This window comes from Galeopterus variegatus, unplaced genomic scaffold, assembly GCF_000696425.1.
Source record: "Galeopterus variegatus unplaced genomic scaffold, G_variegatus-3.0.2 Scaffold1756, whole genome shotgun sequence".
In the NCBI taxonomy this organism is placed as follows: Eukaryota; Metazoa; Chordata; class Mammalia; order Dermoptera; family Cynocephalidae; genus Galeopterus; species Galeopterus variegatus.
Window position 1 is genome coordinate 221,855 of NW_007727867.1, and position 22,790 is coordinate 244,644.

General features: G+C 40.0%; 1 protein-coding gene across 1 annotated transcript in view; it reads left to right on the forward strand.

Moving 5' to 3' along the window:
• The window catches only part of MAATS1 (MYCBP-associated, testis expressed 1), a 64,545-nt gene that overhangs the window by 26,863 nt on the left and 14,892 nt on the right, over window positions 1–22,790 (forward strand). The window contains exons 11-16 of the mRNA XM_008578786.1: window positions 6,962–7,033; window positions 8,390–8,536; window positions 11,356–11,577; window positions 15,331–15,479; window positions 16,053–16,144; window positions 20,260–20,418. Of these exons, the coding sequence (XP_008577008.1) occupies window positions 6,962–7,033; window positions 8,390–8,536; window positions 11,356–11,577; window positions 15,331–15,479; window positions 16,053–16,144; window positions 20,260–20,417 (840 nt within the window). The 3' untranslated portion in view covers window position 20,418. The remainder of the gene's footprint in view (window positions 1–6,961; window positions 7,034–8,389; window positions 8,537–11,355; window positions 11,578–15,330; window positions 15,480–16,052; window positions 16,145–20,259; window positions 20,419–22,790) is intronic.

Below are 22,790 nucleotides of genomic sequence, written 5' to 3' on the forward strand. Positions count from 1 at the left end.
ACTTCCCAAGCAGCGCACTGTAGCAGTGCGCCACCGGGCCGGCCCACTCATCAGTTTTATATAGATATTTTAGGCAAAAAATTCCCTTCAACACATTGATTTTTGCTACATTCTGTGAGTTTTGATATGAGTATTTGTCTTTATTCTCAATTTCTAATACCTAAAAATATCCAGTAAGATTTTTGAACCTGTGAGTATTTAACAGTGTGTTTTTAAATTTCCACATATGTGAGAGCGCCGAATCCTAACCACTAGACCACCAGGGATATTCTAATTTCTCTTTATGGATTTGCCTATTCTGGACATTTTGTATAAATGGAGTCATGCAATATATGGCCTTTTGTGTCTGTCTTCTTTCACTTGTGTAGTGTTTTAGAGGTTCATCCGTGTTCGAACACATCTCATTATTTCGTTCTTTTTTATGACTGCATAATAACCGATCATGTTTTATTTATCTACTCATCAGTTGATGGACATCTGAGTTGTTTCTACTATTGGCTGTTACAGGATAAGTAATGCTTCTGTGCATACGTCTGTACTAGTTTTTGTGTGGGCATATGTTTTCAGTTTTCTTGGGTATATCTCTAGGAGTGGATTTGCTGGGCCCTATAGTAACTCTGTGTTTTACTTTTTGAGGAACTTCCAGACTGTTTGTGAAGTGGCTGTACTATTTTACATTCCCACCAGCAATGTAAGAGGGTTCCAATTTCTCCATGTCCTTGTCATCACTTGTTATTGTCCACCTTTTTTATTATAGCTATCCTAGTGTCTGTGAGATAGTATCTCACTGTGGTTTTGATTTGCATTTCCCTAATGATTAATGATTTTTTTATATTAATTATTGAAACATAATTCATTGTACATATTTGTGGGTGTATTATTCCATTTCTGTTGCTTTTAACATAAATACCCCAAACTGGGTGATTTATAAAGAAAACAAAATTACTTGCTTACAGTTTCAGAGGCTGGGAAGTTCAAAGTCCAGGGAACACATCTGGTAAGGGTCTTGGAGGTGGCAACAGTGACCCAGGGATCTCACATGGCATAAATTGCAGAGCAGAGAGAGAGAAAGACTCTCATGTGCTCTCCTTTTAAGCCTTCAGAACCATGCCCCTGACCACCATTTATTAATCCATTCATTACGGCATTGTCCTACAATCTAATCACCTCTTCAAGGCCCCACCTTTCAATCATCACAATAGGATTTCCCACTCTCTCAAATGCTGTCATGGTGGGGGCAAGTTTACAATTCCTGAAACTCTGGGGAACACAATTTAAGTTTCAGTTAGTTTGGAAGGGACATTCAGTCCACAGCATTCTGCCCCTGGTCCCCGAAAACTCATGTCCTGTTCATATACAAATACATTCATTTCATCCCTAAAGTCTTGACTTGTTCCAACTCAAAAGTCCAAAGTTCAAGGTCCCATCTGTGAAATCAAGACAAGTTATCTACTTCCAAGGTACATATTCCCATTCAAAAAGGGAAAAATAGACCAAAAAAAAAGGGGTAACAGGTCCCAAACAAGTCTGAAACTCAGCAGGGCAGATATTAAATTTCAAAGCTGGTGAATCATGTACCTGATTCCACGCTCAATGTCCTGTGCACATTGGTCCCCTTGTCCTCAGTTTCACTCTTGTGGCTTTCCTGGTCTCAGGTGATGCTTTAACTCTTGCAGCCTGTCATTGCACACTAGTAGCTCCACAAGTTTGGGGACTCCATGGTGGTCCCACTCCCACAGCCCCACTAGGCATGGCCTTGGTGGGGTTTCTCTGCTGCTACTCTGACCCTACATTTCCTCTTGGCCTTGCTCTAGCAAAGGCTCTGTGTGGTCAATCCACCTCTGAGACAAATCTCTTCCTGGGCCCACAGGCTTTTCTATACATCCTTTGAAATTGGGGTGGAGGCTCCCAAGATTTCACAGTTCTGGCATTCTTGTATATTTGTATATTTTTCTAGTTGCAAGCCTGCAGACCTAACACCATTCTAATGCCACAGTTCTGGCATTCTTGTATATTTGTATATTTTTCTAGTTGCAAGCCTGCAGACCTAACACCATGTGGACAATGCCAAAGCTTCCAGCTTGTATTTTCTAAAGCTGCGGGTCCAGCCTCACCAATTTAGCCAAGTTAGCTATGGCTGGAGCAGCCAAAGCAGCTGGGGTGCTGGTATGGGGAGCAGCGTCCCAAGGTGGCCCTGGGTAGAGAGCCTGTGGAGGGTGCCTCAGGCCTGTTCCCCAAGTCCATTCTGTCTCCCTAGGCCTCTGAGCCTGTAACGGAAGATTCAGTCTCAAAGATTTCTGAAATGCCTTTAAAGTCTTTTTTCCCTTTTCTTGATAATCCTTTTCTTCTGTACTAATCTCCTTAGCAAACTGCCGCTGGGCTGCACCATTGAATTTTTCTCCTGAAAATGCTCCCTGCTTCTCAACCACATGGCCAGGCTGCAAATTTTCCAAATCTTTACACTCTGCTTCCCTTTTAATTATAAATTCTGGCTTTGACTTTGCCACCATACCTCAGCATAGGCTGTTGCAAGTAGTCATGCAGCTTCCTGAATGTTTTGCTGCTTAGAAATTTCTACCACCAAATACCCTGGGTCAGCATCTTGAAGTTCCACATTCCATGAAACTTTCAGGCATGAACAGAATGCAGCCATGTTCCTTGCCAGTTCATAGCAAGAGTGATCTTTGCCCCAATTTCCAATAAACTTCTTATTTCTGAGACCTCCTTAGAATGGTCTTTACAGTCCATATTTCCATAAATATTCTGGTCACCACCATTTAACCATTCTCTAAAACATTCTAAACTCTCCCTGGTTTTCTTCTCTTCTAAACTTTCATCAGCATCTAGGTTTTTTTCTAACCTGTTCCTTTAAATTCTTCCAGCCTCTCCTCAACACCCAGTTCCAAAGCCATTTCCACATTTTCAAGTATTTGCTATAAGCAACACCCCACTTCTCTGGTACCAGTTTTCTGTATTAGGCTATTTCTGTTGCTTGTAACAAAATACTTGGAACTGGGTAATTTGAAAAAAAACAAAACTTATTGCTTACAGTTTCAGAGGCTGGGAAGTCCAAAGTCCAGGTAACACGTCTGGTGAGGGTCTTCTTTGGTGGTGGCTTTACAGTAATGCAGGATGTCACATGATGTGAGTGGCAGACCTGAGAGAGAGAGACAGCTCTTCATACACTCTCCTTTAAACGCTCTCAGAACCTTGCCCCAACCATCATTATTAATCCATTCATTACGGCATGGTCCTACAATCTAATCACCTCTTCAAGGCCCCACCTTTCAATCATCACAATAGGATTTCCCACTCTCTCAGCACTGTCACAGTGGGGGCCAAGTTTATAATACCTGGAACTTTGGGGGACACAATATAAGCTTCATGAATTTAGGGGGACATTCAATCCACAGCAGTGGTATGCAGAGTTGAATATCAATACCTGTGTTTAATACATGATGCTTAAATCAGGATAGTTGATATATTCAGCATTATACAATGTAATCATTTTTTTATGGCCCTTTACCAATTTCTTGCTAACCCCCTTCTCCTTCTCCCTTTCCCACCTCTGGTGGCCTCAGTTCTGTTCTCTCCTTTTGAAAGTTCAACAAATTATTGTGATTGTTGTATCTTTCTTTCGTTTTTTATTTATTTGTTTGTTTGTTTGTTTTTTAGCTCCCACCACATATAAGTGAGGACATGTGGTATTTCTCTTTCTGTGCCTGGCTTATTTCACTTAACATGATTTTCTCTAAGTTCATCCATGTTGCTGCAAATGGCAGAATTTCATTCTTTTTTATACAGGGTAGTCCAACAATGGACATTTAGGTTGGTTCCTACTCTTGGCTATTGTAAATAGAGTTATGGTAAACATGGGAGTGCAGATATCCCTTCAACATGATGACTGCCATTCCTTTGGGTATATACCCAGCAGTTGGATTGCTGGATCTTATGAGCATCTTTTCACATATCTGTTGGCCATCTCTCTATATATATATTTTGGAGAAACATCTATTCAGATTCTCTACCCATTTAAAAAATTTTGTTGTCTTTTTACTATTGAGTCAGAAGAGTTTTTTATATATTCTGGAGAATATGATTTGTAAATTTTTCTCTGTGGCTTGTCTTTTAACTTCCTTGATAGTATCCCTTAAACACGAATGTTTTTAATTTTGATCCTTTTGCTTTTGAAGAATGATTTTCCTGGGTCTAGAATTGTAGGTTGGTGATTTTTTCTTTTAGCACTGCAAGGATTTTTCTGCACTCTCTTCGTATGTGGCTCCTGACTGGAGGTCTGCTGTAACTTTTATCTTTGTTCTTCTGTAAGTAAAATGATTTTCCTCTGGCTTCTTTCAAGATTTTCTCTTTGTTTTGGTTTACTTCAGTTTAAACATTATAGGCCCACATTTCTGGTTTTGTTTAAGGTACCTATCTTTCTTGGTGTTCTCTTAGCTTTGTGAACCTGTGCTTTGGTGTCTGTCATTAATTTTGGAAAGTTTTTAGCCATTATTACTTAAAATATTTCCTTTGCTCCATTCTCTTTTTTTCTTCATATGGTATTGCAGTTACACATATATTACCCCTTTTGATATTGATTCACAGTTCTTGGATATTCTGTTCTATGTCTGGTGTGTTTTTTTCTTCCATTCTTTTTTCTCTTTGCATTTCCATTTAGGAAGTTCTTATTGACCTATCTTTAAGTTCCCTGACTCTTTCCGTGTTTGTGTCTAATCTGTTGATGAGCCCATGGAAGGCATTCTTTATTGCTGTTACCGTGCTTTGATTTCTAGCCCTTGATTCTTTTTAAAAGTCTCCATCTCTTTGTTTACATTACTCGTCTGTTCTTGCATGTTATCTATTTTTCCCATTAGTTCCCTTAACATATTGATCATAGTTATTTTAAATTTCCTACCTGATAATTCCAACGTCTGTGTTATACCTGAGTCTGGTTGTGTTGTCTCTTCAGACTGTGCTTCTTCTTGCTTTTTGGCATGGGTTTTAATTCTTTTGCTGATATCCTGACATCTAGCTTCAATTTATGGGAACTGAAATAAATAGGCTATAGTGTGGGATTTATATTAACCTGTCTAGGAGTTGGGCTATGTTTAATGTTTGTTGTACATATATGTATCAGAAGCTGCACATTATTTTAGTGTCCTTGTTTTTATCTTCCCTTTTGGATTTGAGGTGAGATGTCATTAGATAGAACGTATCAGTTTGGAATATTGGAGTCACTAAATGTTAGGTTGATGTCCAGGCAATGTATCTTCTTAGTATTAAGTTTACATTATTTTGAGAATCCAGAATCATATAAATATAAAGGCACAGTTGGTTTAAAGTTGTTTTTTAAAAAAATATTTTATGAGCTATGTTATAGTAATCATGGAGGGGTTTTGAAATAGTTTCATGTGATATTGTTCAGGGCTCTTCTCTCAAGAGATACCTGAGTTTAGAATTATTCATGACTTTGAGACTGCTTTCTATTGATTCACCAGTTTTAGTTATCAAAGAGCTATTATATATTTGCTGTCAGTTTTATTTTGAAGAAACATAGAGGCTCTATTACAAGTAGAATAATTTTAGGTTGTTCAAAATTTCACTTATTTGTGTATTTTTCTAGTTGCAAGTTTTGGCTTAGTGCTTGTTTTTTAAAAATTACTTATCTATGTTTTTATGCGAGATATAATGTAGAAATTATCTGATGAAAAAGTAACTAAAGTATGACTTTAAATTCACAAGATCTGAATTTTTGGTACTGTTAAACTAAAAGTACTCCCCTATGGCTGGAAATGGAACCAATGAACAAAATCTTATATCATGTATAATTTTGGACAGGACTTTTGGTGACTAAAAGTTAAAAAAAAAAAGTATGTAAAAGTACCAGCACACACTCTCACTATGAAACAAATTTATTTTCAAAAATCCAGACGTGCAGGCCTTCAAGACCAAAGTAAAGCTCTCTCCACTTTGAGACAATTGTCATTTAATGCTCTTCAGTTCTCCTATAATAATAAAACATACCAAATATTTCAATCATTTACTGCACAGGAAAATTTCCTGTTGCCCATACATTCACTTAAAACAGCAAATTAGCTTATGTGAAAGAATAGGAATTGGGAGTTTTGCTTGTATACACACAAGACAGAACCTTTTAAAAACTCAAAAAATTTTTTAAATCCCCCAAATCTTTGATGGAAATAGATATGCCAAGAATATGTGCTATGTTTATTCAGTGGTTAACATATTCTTAGAAATATTATAGCATCCCTTGAGAGATACACATGCCCCAGGTTGGCCTTTCTCAAGCTGACCTAGCATAGCCATAGCAAGTATTATTTCTGACTGGTATTCAGATCTTCAGCCTAGTTCTGGTTAATGGAGGAAAGTACAAAGGTAAGAGACATTAGTTGATATTATTTCAGGCACTGTTGAGTGCAGTGGCGCTCCCGCCGAGGGTTCGGATCCCAAATGCAGACCGGTTCCCGCTCACTGGCTGAGCGAGGCACGGGAGCAGCACCGAGGGCTGTGATCCCGTTGCCGGTCCCGGTCCGGTGTGGGGGCGACACTGAGGGTTGCGATCCGTTGCCGGACATGGAAAAAAGACAAAAAAAAAAAGGATGTTATAAGAAATGTTGCTTCAAGAAAGATTTTGCTGGAAAGGAATATAGAAAAATGAAAATGGCTTTATTTGTTGGGATAGTGTGGCAGTGGGTGAAGTTTTTGCTTTTAATATGATCTGTTAATAACATATTATTTGTGATGAAAATAATAATGAATTTTAATGGTACAGTAAATGACGTTAAAAATACATGTTCGATGAAAGCAGGTACTGTGTTTTATTTCTTTAAATCCTTTTGGCATCTAGCACAGTCTCTTTAGCTTGGAATAAGTCTTCAAAAAGTATTTGATGCTTAGACTTCTGCTGTTCTCAAGCTGCTTGGTTCTCCCTTTGTTCTTTTAGGAAGAAGAAGAAATAGAAATGGCTGTGATCTACCTTCAAAAGTTACTTCGGGGCAGAGTTGTTCAGAACATGGTATGTAGGTCCAATCACCGGACCTATGTTTCATCTTTGAGAATAATGTTTTTAGAATGCATATGTGCTTGGTCATTGGGGTGAATTCCCTCTTGCACCCTGCTGTTTTATTCAGGGTATACTCTTGAGTTACCCATTCCCTTTTTATGCCCTTTGTTGTGCAGGTGGCTGGCACAGTGTCAAAGAGGGAGAGAGGAAGGACCTGCCTCCTATTTGCCACAGTTGTAAACAAGACACTGTGAAATTCATTTCTTCCTTGGAATTGCTAAATTCACAAATTTCCTCACCTAAATTTTGACTATTAAAGCATTATGAGCCAAGTAGATTCCCTAATTTTCAATGAAGTCATAATATAATAATTTGAGTTTGTATATAGCTAGCAATACCTGCATTATAAATGAAATAGCCAAATAATAACTACAATTTTGAATCCCTACTATATGCCCACAATATATATTCTTTCCTCTACATATATCATCTCATTTATTTTCTATCAGTAATCTCATTTTACAGGCAAATCTGAGTCTCAGAGAGATTAAGTTCACTGACAGCAAATTCAACTCTGGTCTCCCTGACTGTAAAACCTTAGCCAGATTATTTGTGCTGCAAATGCTGGTGCTCTTTACTTAAAATAAATGGACTGAGGTAAAGCCCTAGTTAAAAAAAGTTTTTTGGCCCAGACAGCTATAACTCTTAAGAAACTCAGTTATGGTAAGTCCAGGGAAGATGGGTGAGCAACTTGTGTTCAGCACTGTTCAGCACAGTTAAGTTCAAACAGCAGGGCCGGCCTGTTGCTCACTCGGGAGAGTGCGGTGCTGATAACACCAAGGCCACAGGTTCGGATCCCATATAGGGATGGCTGGTTAGCTCACTGGGTGAGCGTGGTGCTGACAACACCAAGTCAAGGGTTAAGATCCCCTTACCGGTCATCTTTTTAAAAAAAAAAAAAAATTCAGACAGCAGATCGTGTATTACAAACCAGGGGCAGACATATCGGAAAAGAAAATATGGCCAGGAAAGATGCCATCTCCAGGTTTCTTAGGGAAGGAGTACAGGAAACAAGGGGAAGGTTCTAGTTTCTTAATATGATCCCATAGTTGTCACTTTGTCTTTGAGAGGCATTTTCAGAAACTTAGTAAACAATTCACTGAAACTAAGCTCGTTCTCTGCCTGACAGCCAGCTGAAGGCACAAAAAAGAGGGCTGAACTCTAGCTCTCTGGAACACACCTCCTTTGTGGATCCCAAGAGGCAGGACAGAACCCACACAAGCATCTCACAAGTCACTGCCTGCAACTCAGAGGGGTTGGCCCAAAGGGATAGTAACTTGCAAGACTCTTTGATTTGATTTGATATAGATGTTTGAAGGGAAAGAAAAGAGATTGGAGTTGATCCAGGAGTTGCGTACCAGCCACGCACTGCAAGAAGATGAAAAGCTGGTGAGAGAAGCCAACAAGCAAGTGACCCTGGCCTTACAGCGGCAGAGGAACTTGCATCAGCATAAGGTTCTTCCTTTTTTTTCCTGTTACTTTCTTGTTACATTTGCCCCCTGTATATTTATTATTGCACAAACAACATTACAATAACAATAAATGAAATGATAAAGAAGAAACATCCCCCACCATTCCATCACTCTATCAGCGTTTATGAACAATGCTGATGCAGTACACAATGTGAATGGGCTGTGCCCTCACTGAATTGAATATGGTGTTATTTTCTTTATTTGCAAAAACAAAAACAAAAACATGCATTTTTCAAATTTAAGATTTTTCCCTTCCAATTTTTCTTAAATATTTGGTAGCTCTATTTTAAGTAGTAAAGGCTTAGCAGAATGAATAAGTAGTACAAGCAATACCAAAAAAAGTGAGAAATGAGATTTACTTTGAAATATAAGCACTATTTCTGAGTTTTGGAGCTTATATAGTCATGCTGATAAAATTGCATGTTAAATGTTATGATCTCATGATATTTGGTGACTTTCATCATGACCTCCTGGCCCTCTGCACCTGACACAGCTAAGAATTGCAGCTTTAAGCCAACAAAATGTAAATGTTTTCCCTGTTTTTTTCCAGTTTTTATCTCTATATACACACTTTTTAATATTGCTGACTATAGTGTAGATATACTTTTATTTCCTCTCCCACTTATCTGTAAATCAATCTGAAAAAGAATCAATTTGAACAGAGTTTAGTGTTATAAGAAAGTTAGGCAGCAAAGTTAATAATGACCCACCTTCAGTACCATGAAATAAGTCTTGTGCTATGTGGGAATTGGATGCAAATGGTGAGCAGCTTGGAAGTGACCATCACTTTATTCTTTTATATGACAGCAGTGCTGTGGATGGTTACTGAGCTTGGGGGAGCTGGTGTAGAGGGAGGGAGGAAGAAAGCCATAGGCTGTGAGACCCGACAGAGGGACCAAAGAAAGAGGAGAATGTGGACACTGGAGTCCCTGAATCTGGAAATCCTGGAGTCCTGTGGAAATGTTCAGACAGGGAGCAGAATGTCCTGAAAACACTAGTTCCTGAGACTCTGGATGGAAAAATGCCCTCATTGGCCCTTCAAGGTTTCTGATAATGGACTTTAGCAGGTGCAGCTTAGTCAGCCCAGGCTTTTCAACTCATTTACCCCATCTAGTGTATATACACATGGCTTAAATCATGTCAGTAAGAGCTAAGGGAGGAGTTAACGGGAAAAGCTGTCACTTAGCCAAGAACTCACCTTGCTTACCTTTAGCTGTACCTGGATACACTGATGATATGCAGGGGTCTGAGGGAGTGGGTACCTCATATATACCTACAGCAATGCTGGTCCTCCCTTTTCCTCCTTCTGTTATATTTCTGTGGAAAACAGCTCAGAAAATGCACAGTTCCTAATGATGTAATGCATTACATGATGTGATGGCAGCAGAATCACCTTCCTAAACATTTTTACTTAATTTGAAATTAGATTGCCCTTTTCCTCCTTCTGTTATATTTCTGTGGAAAACAGCTCAGAAAATGCACAGTTCCTAATTATGTAATGCATTACATGATGTGATGGCAGCAGAATCACCTTCCTAAACATTTTTACTTAATTTGAAATTAGATTGTACCACCTGAACATATATATGCACATTTCTTGCTGAGGAAGGAGACTAGACATGAGCAGGTAGCCATCTCAGGGTTTTAAAGGTTACATCTGTCCCCACTGCCCCACACCAAGTGAGGGAGCTTATGTTTCCTGGAGACAAGGAGAGAATCCATTTGTGGTCTCTGGGCTGAGTGTCCACTGTTTATAAATGTAAGGAGTACTGAGATGCTGTTGGTTTCACCTTTTCCTCCCATCTCTCCCTATTATGTAAGTAAAGTTGAACTTGTTGGTTAGAAAGTATGTGCGGGCTGGGAGGTAGAGGAGCATAAGGATGAGAGTGTTGGACTGACAACTACACTTGACTGACGGTCTCACCCAGTAGCTGCACTGCTTTTGAGACCTGTGAGTTTGCCTTCCCTTCAGATACAAACCAGAAGGGGAACTGGGCACAGAAGGGGAACTGTCCACATTAAACTAGCATACGACTGGAAGAAGAGCCCTTTTCCCTTATACCTGAGGATAGGAGAGGGAGTAGGATAGGTTGCAAAAGATAAATCATCCTAAACACTTTTCTTCTCCATGTGTCAAAGCCAGGACACAGGGATGTGTAAATAGGTACTGTGGCTGACTCCTGGCCAAGAGCTCCACGGGTCCTTTATTTTACCTCAGTGATCACATAGACATTTAGGCTTTTTCCTGTGCTGTTTCAAAAATGGTTAATGGCTTTGAAGTTATTAAAAGACTAAAAAGTACCAAGGTTTTCTACTTTCATGTTATTTAAGATCTTAAAATTCCCCAAAGTGGTGCAGAAGAACCAGACATTAAAAAATTAAAAGGTATCATGAGTGAATTTTCTAGGAGATTCTACTTTATTAGACTCCAATATTATCTTTAATAAAAACATTGACATCTCCCTTCATGTCTGAGAAGACGCACTTTACCTTCTGGATGAAACTGAAAGAAAAAAAGACATTCTATATGGTCACTCACAGAAATGTATTTACTGAAGCTTCTTCGTTATTTGAGGGCTCTGATCCATCCGTGACCGACTAATCAGTCTACTTTCTCATGTCTGAGTTTTCCTAGTAAGAACCCTTAGGGTGGGGCCAATCTAGAGATGATATTTCTAATAAAAACATAATGCCTTCTGAAAGGGAATCGGCTGCCAGGAGTTCTGAGTAATCCAGCACTCCTCCTAATAGTCACCATTCACAGTACAATTTGTATCCTTAAAGTTATATTTTATTTTTAAGGTGTCACTAGTGGAAAACCATCTGGCTGGACTGGCGGGAAGGACGCTGGCAGACATGTTTGACTTCCTGTCTAAAGAGCTGGTGAGGCTGCAGGAGGAGAGGAGGGTCCACGCCTTTGCCATGCTGGCCGAGCGCCAGCGGCGGATGCGAGAGGCCGAAGAGAGTGGCCGGCGCCAGGTGGAGCAGAGACGCCAGCGGGAGGAGGACCAGATCTTTAAGGAGGCAAGTGGGGGCAGCTGGGTGTAAGGCAGCCGCCTAGAAGCAGCCAAGTCAAACCAAAGGAATCTCATGACATAAATGGCATTTGTCAGTTATTTTTTATTTTATTCAGCAAATGTGTACTGGTTCCTGCTATATGCCAGATGCTGTGCAAAGGTGTTATGGGATACTTTGGAGGAAAAAACCAGACATGATTCTTTCTCTCCTGGAGCTTAAATAACACATAACACACACACAAGGACAGAGTTAGAAAATGTAATGAGTTCCGTGAAGGAAACAAATGGGGCCCAGTGGGACATTGTAAACAGGTTACTCTGCTGGCTGTGTGGAGAGCAGGTTGGAGAGAGGACAGAGTGGGATCCAGGAGACCCGGGAGGGGCTGTTGAAGTAGTTACATCCAGAGTGAGAAACAGGGAGAAGTCCAGGATATGACATCCAGTTTCAGGCTCAAGCCACTGGAAGGTGATGGTACTATTTCTTAAGAGGGAAAGTTGAGAGAGGAAGAGGTTTAGGGACAGAGGTGGTCTCAGGAATTCAACTTTAGATTTAGTTTAGGACATCTAAGTGCAGGTGTCATTTCGGTAGATGGATATATGAGATGGAATTTAGAAGAGAGATTTTGGCTGAAGACATAAATTTGGCAATTTGTGTACCAGGTTGGTAAATTATAATTCTGACCAAGGTACAATGGATATGAAATTCCAAAGTGACCAAGATGGAAATTCTAGGAACCAGTAATATCTCAAAGCACTCTCACCCTCATTGAGAATATGAAAGGTTATGTGTTGAAACTGGAGGGAATTTGTGAGGAAGATTCTTTAAGGAAAACTGGGCTGTGACTACTGTCCCCCCGCCCCCACCACACACACACACACACACACGGGGGGGGGGGCCTCAGGGGGATACTTCCCTTTTCCTGTAGTCAAGAGACAGGAGCTTCAGTGGGACCACTTGGAGAGCTTGATATGTGTTCAGGTAGGGTGTCTGAACCCCTAGGAAATGGAGAGGGAGAAAGCTGGGCTGGTGGCTGCTCTGAGGTGGGCACAGAAGAGGCTGCATGGGCAGCCGGCACTCCCAGAATATGTCATGGCTAAGCTGTGTGAGTACTTCCCCTGGACCAGATGTGGGAAAGACAGAAACAGCCAGCCCGGAACTTAAAAAGATTCCTCCAAGAGTCCTCTAAGAGGGCTGTCTGAATCTATATGTGGATACTTTTGAGCGTCCCAGGTTAAAAAAAAAAATGCTATATCTTATTTGGTCTGAATTTTAATGACTTACCTGATTCCCATGAAATTAGGATTGATCCATGAACAGTATTTGGTGTTTTTTTAATCAATAAACTTTTTGTTTAGAACTGAGCAGGTTTGCCTCCTTCTGTATAGCTTAAGAAGTTTTGGGTTATATGTTGGCAAGTTCAGGTTTCCAGCTTGAGTGGCAGGTCATCCACGATGTGTAACAACCTGTAACAATAACTCATATTCTAGCTTCCTATCATCCTAACACACTTTGCTTCAAAAAAGAGTTACTGGAATTCAGAAATTATTGACAAACCAGAACTTACTATCCCCTCCCTAATATCACTAAGGAAAACCAGCTGGGAATGGGAAGAACCAAGTGGGGATGAGAATAAAAAGAAATGGAAAAGGGGAGCCACTATGCTCAAAAACAGAAAGGACGAAACTGGTAAGAAAGCTTCTTAGGAAGGTACTTTCTAAATGGGAAAGAGGTCAGAATATGTCAGTTATGTCTAGGAAGGGCAAGAAAGGATTAAGATAACCCTTCCAGCCCAATTTAAGGACCACTTATGTAAAGAATGTATCCAGCTGTGGACCCACAGATCCAAATACCATCCACATTTTAATTCCCAATCTCCTTTATTAAAATACAATTGCTATTTTCCTCCTACCTCCCCAATCTCCCTTCATACAGACCGTCTTGAAGATATATATGCTTGCACATAAATATACCAAAACCCAGAAATGTATATATTTAATAAATTTCCAGAAAAAATAACATATAGATAGTGAGAAACACAGATACAGAGAGTCACAAACTCATATTTAAATACATATACACTCTTGCAGGCACATACACAAAAACATATTCACAAATACAAGCCAGTGTGCACAGTATTGGCAAGGACATGCAGGAACACACATAGACACACATATAACCACTTATATTTCCTTATTCACTCATGCACACACAAGCACAAGCGTGTCCAGTAACTTACACATTTATAAAGATATATGAAAACACACAAGTACATATATTGCTATGGGTGGACCACATTAAACTTCCCACCTCTCTCCTATTGTGACTGAGCTGTCTAATTGTTCCACACGGGTGTGACTTGCTTCCTGAATAAGATGGTGGGCTCTTTGAGAGCAGGCATGTTGTGTATTACGTAACTGCGTGCCTTCCACAACAGCAACATAAATCCCTGTACATAATAGACTTTCAGCAAATGTTTTGGTTGTTTGGTACTGTATTAATCTGGTCATTGAGACTCTCTCATAAGGAAAACATAGGGATATAAGGTTGGCATTTTATAGACAGATGTACAGTAAGTATCACATACCTAGAGTTGTGCTGCACTGCCAATCAAGAAAAAGATACTGAATCGTTACTGAATCCCAGGGATTGTCCCATATACAAAAAAAAATATTCAGACATGAAATAAAAAGTTCCCTTCCCCTAAGAATCTCACAGTTTGTGGAGGAGGCATTGTACATATGCATACAAAGCTGAGTGTGCTGTAGTTGATGCTCATTCTACCTCCTGGGTATATATCTGTACCGCAGGCAAAATAACTGTATCGCTTATGGTTGCATACTTACTTGGGAGCAAAATTATAAAGAAATGGAAATATTTACCTTGAAAGTAGAAAGGGATTGTGATCAGAAAGAACCACAGTGGCCTTCTGAGATACTAGCAGTGGCTACATGAGTGCTGGCTTTACCCTAATTCATTGCTCTGTACGTTTATGTACTATGCACTTTCAAAAATCTGTATTCTATTTCATGATTTCAAGCAAGCTTTTAAAAAAATCAGCAGTCCAGGGCTGGTATCATAGTTCAATAAATTCATCAGAGACCCAGGATCCTTCTAGCTTTCTGCTCTTCTGTCCCTAAGGCATGGCCCTTACGGCCATTTAAGATGACTGCTAGTGTTCCAGCATTATGACCCCATGAAACGAGAAATAAAAAGAGAAAAAAGCTAAGTCTTTCCCTTTAAGAATTGTTTCTGCAAGTTGCACATATCACTTCTGCAAATACTCCCTGTAGGTGCGAGGAAATGTAGTCTTAATTCTAGGTGCCTGGTTATGCAGCTAAAATCCAGAGTTTCTATTATTTAAGAAGAAGGAAAGAAAAAACATTGGGAAATACCTCCCAGTCTCTGCTACAGTTAGGTATTTTGGCAAAGTCACGGTACTGGTAAAAACAAAGCCAGGACCCAAACCAGGGTTATTGACTCTAAAGCCCATGATCTTTAGCATTATGTATTGCCCACCCCCAAGATCCATAATTATAAGATGGGCTAAATGGACAGGGACTGCCCGGAATGTATATGTGGGTGAAAGAGAAACAGACTGACTAGATGGTAAAGCAAAGGAATGATCAGTGAAGGGACTGTTGACTTAATGAATGAAATGCATGTGCTAAAAAAAGACAACCAATGTTTGTATATTTTTCTTGTCTAGTTTACAATAACATTCCTGTAGTTGGTAAGTGTGGGTATTTTTGCTTTCTGTAGGTGATTAAAGTTCACCAAAGTACTGTAACCTCCTATCTAGAAGACATAATACTGAACACTGAAGAGAGTACTGCAGAAGAGCAAGCCCGAGCAGAAATTGAGAAGATGGCTGAGGAAATCAATGACGTTGCTTATGAAATGGAAAGCCGGTACGACCAAGAGAACAGACTGTAGAATGGACAGCCCACTGCTGTTATTCACAAGTATTTTTTCAAGAGCTTAATATTTCACCAGCAAGGAGAAACAGATACATAACTCCTGCTTCAGTGTTCATTGTTTTATTAGCATAACTCTTTAGAAGCCAACTAGCCTGTACCTCTGTATGGTAGGAGCATCGGGAATTGAATTCTCAGTTATCCACTGCAATCTGGATTACTTTTGTATTACTTACTTTTAGAATACTCAGAGACGTAAAATCAACATGAATAGTGTCTGCAACATTACTTGGACTTCATCCCAAGATTTTTGGCTTCCATGGATAAGCTGTATTTCTAACATTTCCTTCCTAGCAGGCAGGGTAAATGAAGGACAGGGTCAAATCTAAATTTTCCATGGAGTTAAACAAGCTCACCAGGAATGTGACATTTCAGATCACTTAATCAAGGAAAAGGGGATGGCGGGATTTGAGCAATGGAGTTACACAAACAAGGAGGATCTAAGTATAAATTGGCAACTCAAGTAAAGAAACAAAGGAAACAGTTTAATTTGTTTTTATTTTTTAGCCGAACATATCTTCAGTCAGAGGAGATTGTTGCCGAGTTGGTTTATAGTTTTCTGATCCCAGAGGTGGAAAAAGATTTTGTCAAAGAAAAAGGTAAGCCAATACAAATGCTTCACTTTTGCATTTTTTTTAAAAGATGTAAATTGTTTTCAATATCCCAGAGATTTAAAACTAAACAGAAATATGGGGAAATTCCTGAAGGAGAATCACTGAGTTTTCTTATTTTAGAGCTTGTCAAACTCTCTTCATGCTAATTCCAGAATATAATCACCTGTACTATAGATGGGATGCAGTTCTGATAAGCTTGGCAGAGTATCAAAATCCAAACCTTCTTTAAAATGAAGTTCTGAAGATCCCAGAACAGTTGTATTTTGTGATTTTTTTTTTTTAACATAAAGCAAATGTTGAGAATATGAGGGCCTTTCAAACTACAGCAGCCTTTTAGAGGCAGGGCATGTGAGCTGTGGTGTTGAAAAGCAGGCATTCCCGAAGGGACTAAATCTACTCTGAGGCTCTGCCTATGCCACAAATATCTTGTTTCTGCTGGGACTGTGTCTAAATATAAATATCCTAATTTATCATTTGTCAGAAATGGCATGTTTTTAAAACTTGATGCTTTTAGTCAATAGAGAAGAAGAAAAAATAGGAGGGTGCTTCAAACAGTTCATGGAAAGATTCATATTATCTTTTAATTCTATTTTCCATGAACTTTTCGAAGTAACCTCATACGTCTTAAAAAGAAAAAGAAGATTTTTCTGGAGCTCTGAGACTATTGGTGGCAGGCCGGGTCCCAGACGGAGGATTGCAACTGGCAGAAGACCAATATTTAAGTGAAATAGCAGCTCAGACGCTTTCAGAATTATATACAGAGGAATTCTGGACAGGTTTAAGCAGAAAAGTGTGCAGTATTTCAGATCACTTAATCAGGAATACAGGGGTGGTGGAGTTCTAACACATTTGGAAAGGACAAAGAAATACCTTATTTTCCCATTACATGGTTGTAGTGTAATTTTTAAACTGGTACCTTCTAGTGATAAGCATTTAGTTTATTTCCAGTGTATTTTCCTATTACTAACAGTGCTGCAGTTAATATTTTACACATATTCTGCCCATGCTTCTGAGAATAAACTCCTAGCAGTACAAGTGCTGGGACATTGGGTATGTGCATTTTACATTTTGACAGATACCACCAAATTGCTTCACAAAAAGATTGTTTTAATTCATATTCCCATCAACAGTGTATGATAGTGCCTATACCAACAAAATTTCATTTTCAAACTAATATGTATTTTTGTGTCACCTTATGTTATAAAAGGAACCTTATGTTTTCTAGATCCTTAAGAATATAGGCAACTCCTTTCCACTTCTCGTAGTCCAAAGTGAGGTCAGCTTGTTTCAGAGCCATTCCACAGGGGGATTGAAGGACAGGAGGAAAGCGGGTTTAACATTTGCCAGTTTGAGATATCCTTCCCAACATCTCCTGAGGGAGATGATTTGGAGGAGGAACTCGAGCTGAAGGAATCCAGCAGGACTTGTCTGTTGGCGAGGTTGGCAAGTCTTTAGCCTCTGCTCTTTATATTTATGCCAAATCAAAAAATGCCACAGGGAGCACACACTAGGACCTTTTGTTTCTCTTTCAAATAAGAGAACCATATATGTTATATTATTTTAATTTATTTATTATTTACATTCTAAGATATTGTTACAAAGCAGTTGAGGAAAGGGGGCGTGGAGAAGGGGGAGAGGGTTAGGGTGGAAGAAGGAGGAAGGGGGTGTGGTCAAGGCCCATGGCACCCTCCTCATTCCAACAGGGGAAACCAGGGGGCTCCCGGCGGTGGCTTGGTCATCACTGGGCTGGATGCGGACATCGGCAGGGGGTGGTAGCTGAGGCCCATGGCCTTCCCCACCCCCCGGCTTGGTTTTATAACTGGTCCTTCTAGGTTTCATAGGTGTTCTTTGGTGGTGTTAGACCTTTACTGGTTAATATCAGAACTTTGTCTCTGATCTGTGGGTATTTTGTTTTTTTCTTTCAGTTCTCTGTTGGATTATTCACTATTCTCACCACTTAAACTCTGCGCTGGAACTAATTTGTTGTCCTTTGGTTACTTCTGAAGTTGGGGAACTTCCTGTGGGGACCAGTACTTGAGCCCTGTGGTTGAGCTAAATTGTTGCTTTGCTGCTGATTCCCTGGGGAAGGCTTTTAGTGCAGCTCAGGTTTTAATGGTTGACTTTATAGGTGCTTCCAGGACTCATGAGATCCGGTGCACCTGGGTTGTGTGGAAACTCTGGTCTGGGCCTGAGTCTTTTCAGCAAACTGCACCCCCTGCAGTTCTGTGTTCCTGACCTGTCTCCACTGAGTGGGCCTGTGCTGATTGGAGGGCAGATCAGCTGTCCTTGCTGTGCCCCGGGGTTCCTCCAGTGGGCCCATCTCCCCCACTGCCCACACTCTAAACACTTCCCATGGGATAGGCCGTGCTCCAGTACCTTGTGGTGACTCACCAGCCTCTGAGTGGCTTCTTTTTTCAGTTGTCTGTGGCCCCTCACTCCTATGTGGGTCCATGGGAGTCCTGTTAGTGGTCCTGCTGTCCTGGGGGCCACCAAGGCCCTCTTATCCCCTACAGCCCCAAGCAACTTCATACAAAGTTTGAAGACTTTTGCCAGCTCTTGCTCCTTATGCTCACCAGGGCCAGACTTGAAGCAGCCAGGGCTTGAAATGGTGGGAGCGATCCTTTCTTTCTATCATTGTGGCTTCTCCTGCCCTCATGCACTCCATAGGTCTCTCTTCCTCTTCCCCTGAGCTCTAGAGGCCCCAGCTTGGCTGTTGTTGCTTTTTAGTAGTTGTAAGTTGGTTGATTGTGGGAGAGAGTGATGCTGTGGACTGTTTCACTGATTCCACCACCTTGAACAGAATTCCTATACATGTTATATATACTCTTTACCTAAAATTAAGATAATATTATACATAGACCATTTTGAGACATCTCACTTTTTAAAAAGCTGATGGATCAAAAAGACCTTAAGAGACCTGTATGTAGATATAAAACAACAATAACTGCCGAATTTTAAATGCAAGCTAAGTTCTAGGCATTGCATTAAATTAAAATTTTTAAATGTACATTATCTCAATTTCTTACAACAGCTGTAGCAGTTTTCTCATTTTCCAGTTAAATAAATTAGTGCTTGGAGGTGTATGACTTGCAGATTCAAACCATGGTCTGTGTAACTCTGAGGTCTCCACTTTTTCAACCGTCCTACTGTGAAGTGCAATATGCTGCTGTGTGAATTACCCTGTGTCAACTAGCTGATACCCAAAGAGCAAAGAATCCACAGAACTTCTTACTGTCCTTTACTAGCTGTATGATTTTTGGTAAATTACCTAATCTCTCTGTGTCTATGCTTCTTCTTTTGAAAATTGGGATATTAATAATATTCTCTTTTAGGATTGTGGGAAGATTAAATGAATAATTGTACGTCAGCTGCTTAAAATAGCGCTTGGCACCAAGTATGGACAAATGCTAACTGCTGTCATCATCGTCATCATCATTGCTCCTTTCAAGGGCTTAGATGCTTAGTAGTGTCTGTAGTAAGCCTTGAAAATAAATATTCTTACACTTTAGAGCTAGAACCACCTTCTAAAGGCATGAACTCAGAAACTCATCACCAATCAATAAGTGACCTCCATATTAGGATCTAAGGCTCAGAGAAAAGTATGAAAACTGGTCTTCATCTTTAAGTCATTTACAATCTAGGTAGAAAACAAAATATAACTCAAATGAAGTGCTTCAGTGCTGAATGATTTGATACAAGCCGAAGTGTGGTAGATGGCAAATGCAGGCTGACATAATCAGAGGAGGTTTCCTGGAGAAGCTGGGACTTGAGCAGTGTTTTACAAAAAGGGTAGGGTTTGGAGTGCAGGCATTCCAGGCAAGGGAAACTGCCAAGGAGAGGAATGGAGGCAAGCCTGGTGGGAAGGAGTATGAACCAAAGAGTCAGGACAGAGGGAGCAGCAAGAAATGAGATTCGGGCTTGGTTCACCTTTAGGTGCCAAAACCTTCTAAAACAGAGAACAGATAATTGTTATTTAACCCAATCAGCCCTAAGTCAGAAAATATGTGGTTTGCAAAATTATTTCTATTTCTACTCTCTTGAAAACATTTGGGAATGTTTAAGACTTTCAGAGTAAAAACTTTTCTGTCACTTTGGTGCAGTGAGGAACGCACAGCGGAAACATATTCTTGCAGCCCATCAGATCATCCACAAGCACACAGAAACCATGGTCCAAAAGATATCCACTGAGCAACAGCAAGATAAGGTCTCAGATGCTGACGAGTCACTCAAGGAAGAAACTGAAAATGAAAACAGCTAAGGTGAGTTTTATTTTCCATCTGGAAGGAAGCAGAGGAGGAAAAGCAATATCGTTCAGCTTTGTTCTGTGCTCTAACAATCATAATGGGAAAATATTGTCTGTAGGGAAAGTGAAAGCAAATGATCAGGATCCTTCACCTGTTAGGAATCTTGATGAGTTTTTGATGTAAATGATAGCTCTGCACATGCGCTCAGGTGTTCCTTGGCTATTATCTGTGGATGCACATGGGCACCCAGGTGTTCCTGGGTTGTCTGACTCACACCCAGGTGTTCCTGGGTTATCAGACTTAAGTATAAAGTATGAGCTGCTCTGATCCACGGTGCCCCCCCCCCACCTCTGGGATGCCCCCAGGGGGGCCATGGGATGGCCACTACTGCTGCTGGAGGCTGTTGCTGCCTGGGCCCTCAGAACACCCTGGGAGGCCACTAGGGCAACTGTGGTTGCTGCTAGCTACCTGAGCTTGCATCTGAATAAAGCCTATTAATTTTTACCCAGAGCTTCCTGGATCTTTTTCCTATTACTTATCTTGTGGACCTGCATGTGAGGGGTCTGTGACCCAGTCGGTACAATGGGTTTGAAGGGTCTAAGGCCTAACCCGACAATTGTCCATTGTCTAAGAAAATGAAACACTTCCACTTAAATTGGAAATGTGAAATTATCAGAGAATTAGAGTTGATATTACAGCAATTGGACTCTTGTGATCTGGAAAACAGGACTCTATGTTTTTTTTATGGGTACTGTTAGCATGTCACTGTACCCCATCACAAATAAAGTTACAGAATGTGTCAGTGTTATAAAAAAAAGCTTGTTCTTATGGAAGTAGACAAGATATGCCCTAATACATTGTGCTAGTTGTAAGCACAGCACAAGCACAATAAAGTTACAGAATGTGTCAGTGTTATAAAAAAAAGCTTGTTCTTATGGAAGTAGACAAGCTATGCCCTAATACATTGTGCTAGTTGTAAGCACAGCACAAGCACAGAGCCTGCCCAATTCTAGCACAAACCCCTCTACACCGCCCACCATGGGTTGCTCTTAGGTTCAACTAAACGTTCATACTCACAAGACTAACATAGGTCACATTTGGCATGAATCTACTCAGAAAGATATGACAGGAAACACAGCTTCCAGCAAGGCAACATCTGACATTTTTCTTCCTGTAGGAGCTCTTACCAAATCCACACAGCTGGCCCCCAGCTTACAGAGCTCAAGTAAAAGGAGAAGAGATTCACATTTGGTCAGTACAGGAGCTGCTCTGGCTTAAGCTCACATCCCATGGCCCGAATCTCCTGTAATATTTCCATAGGCATAGCTTCCAGGGTCCCCACAATGGATTTGCTCAGTTACAAAGATCAGCCCACTCAAAAGTTCAAAGCTAAGTTTCCTAGTAGGTGTTAATAGTTAGTTTATAATTTTTCCCAGTCCAGATGCAATTTACCAATCAGGGGTTATTTTTACTTTAAGTAGTTAAAGTTGTTAGGAACATATTTGGCACATACCACCTTTTCAGGTTACTTGGAGAAAAGAGCTAGATGGTGAACTGGAAGTAACATTCTCATGAGAAGGGAAAGAGAGTGGACCTTTGCCTATACCTTCCCCCTCAACCTTCCCATACTAGAGGCACATCTTCTACTATTTTACTCTGAGGGTGTGCTAACTATCAGGTTGGGGAAAGGTACCCAGCTTTAGGAGAAATTTTAGCTTGGCATTCAGAAGGTTTAGATCTTGACCAGCTTTGCCATTAACTGTATAATCTTTTTTCTTTTATTGAAATATAATTGATAATACATATGTGTGGGGTACAGAGTTGACTATCAATACTTGTGTACGATATATGATGATCAAATCAGGACAATTAGCATATTCATCATTGCAATATGTAATCATTCTTTGTGTCCATTAACTGAACGTATAACCTTATACAAATAATTTCCCTTCACTTGAGGTTTGCCCATGCACATTTTACCAAGAGACCTTCTGGAGGAGAATCTGTTGGAACTTTAAGTTCCAATCAAAGGGGATCATGGAAGGAAGGTTGAGATGAAGGGAAAGTTAAGAAAGAGAGCAGAGAAAAACTGATAAATGACTCTTAAATTCCAAGCTGTGGCTGTAAATTACAGCAGAAAAGCTTTTGCCTTTAATTAATAATGAAATAACCTCTGAAATCATTGACGATATAAACCATATATTTACATATAATGTTATATATTTCTATAAAATGTTAATTCTAGTACCAAAGCATTTTCCCTACTTTATTATTGTAATGAAAGTAAGCCTTAGGGTTTTTTTTTAAATTATTTTTTTATTTTGTGAATATACAATGTAGTTTATTATTATGTCCCATCACCGAAACCTCCCTCCCTCCTCCCTCTC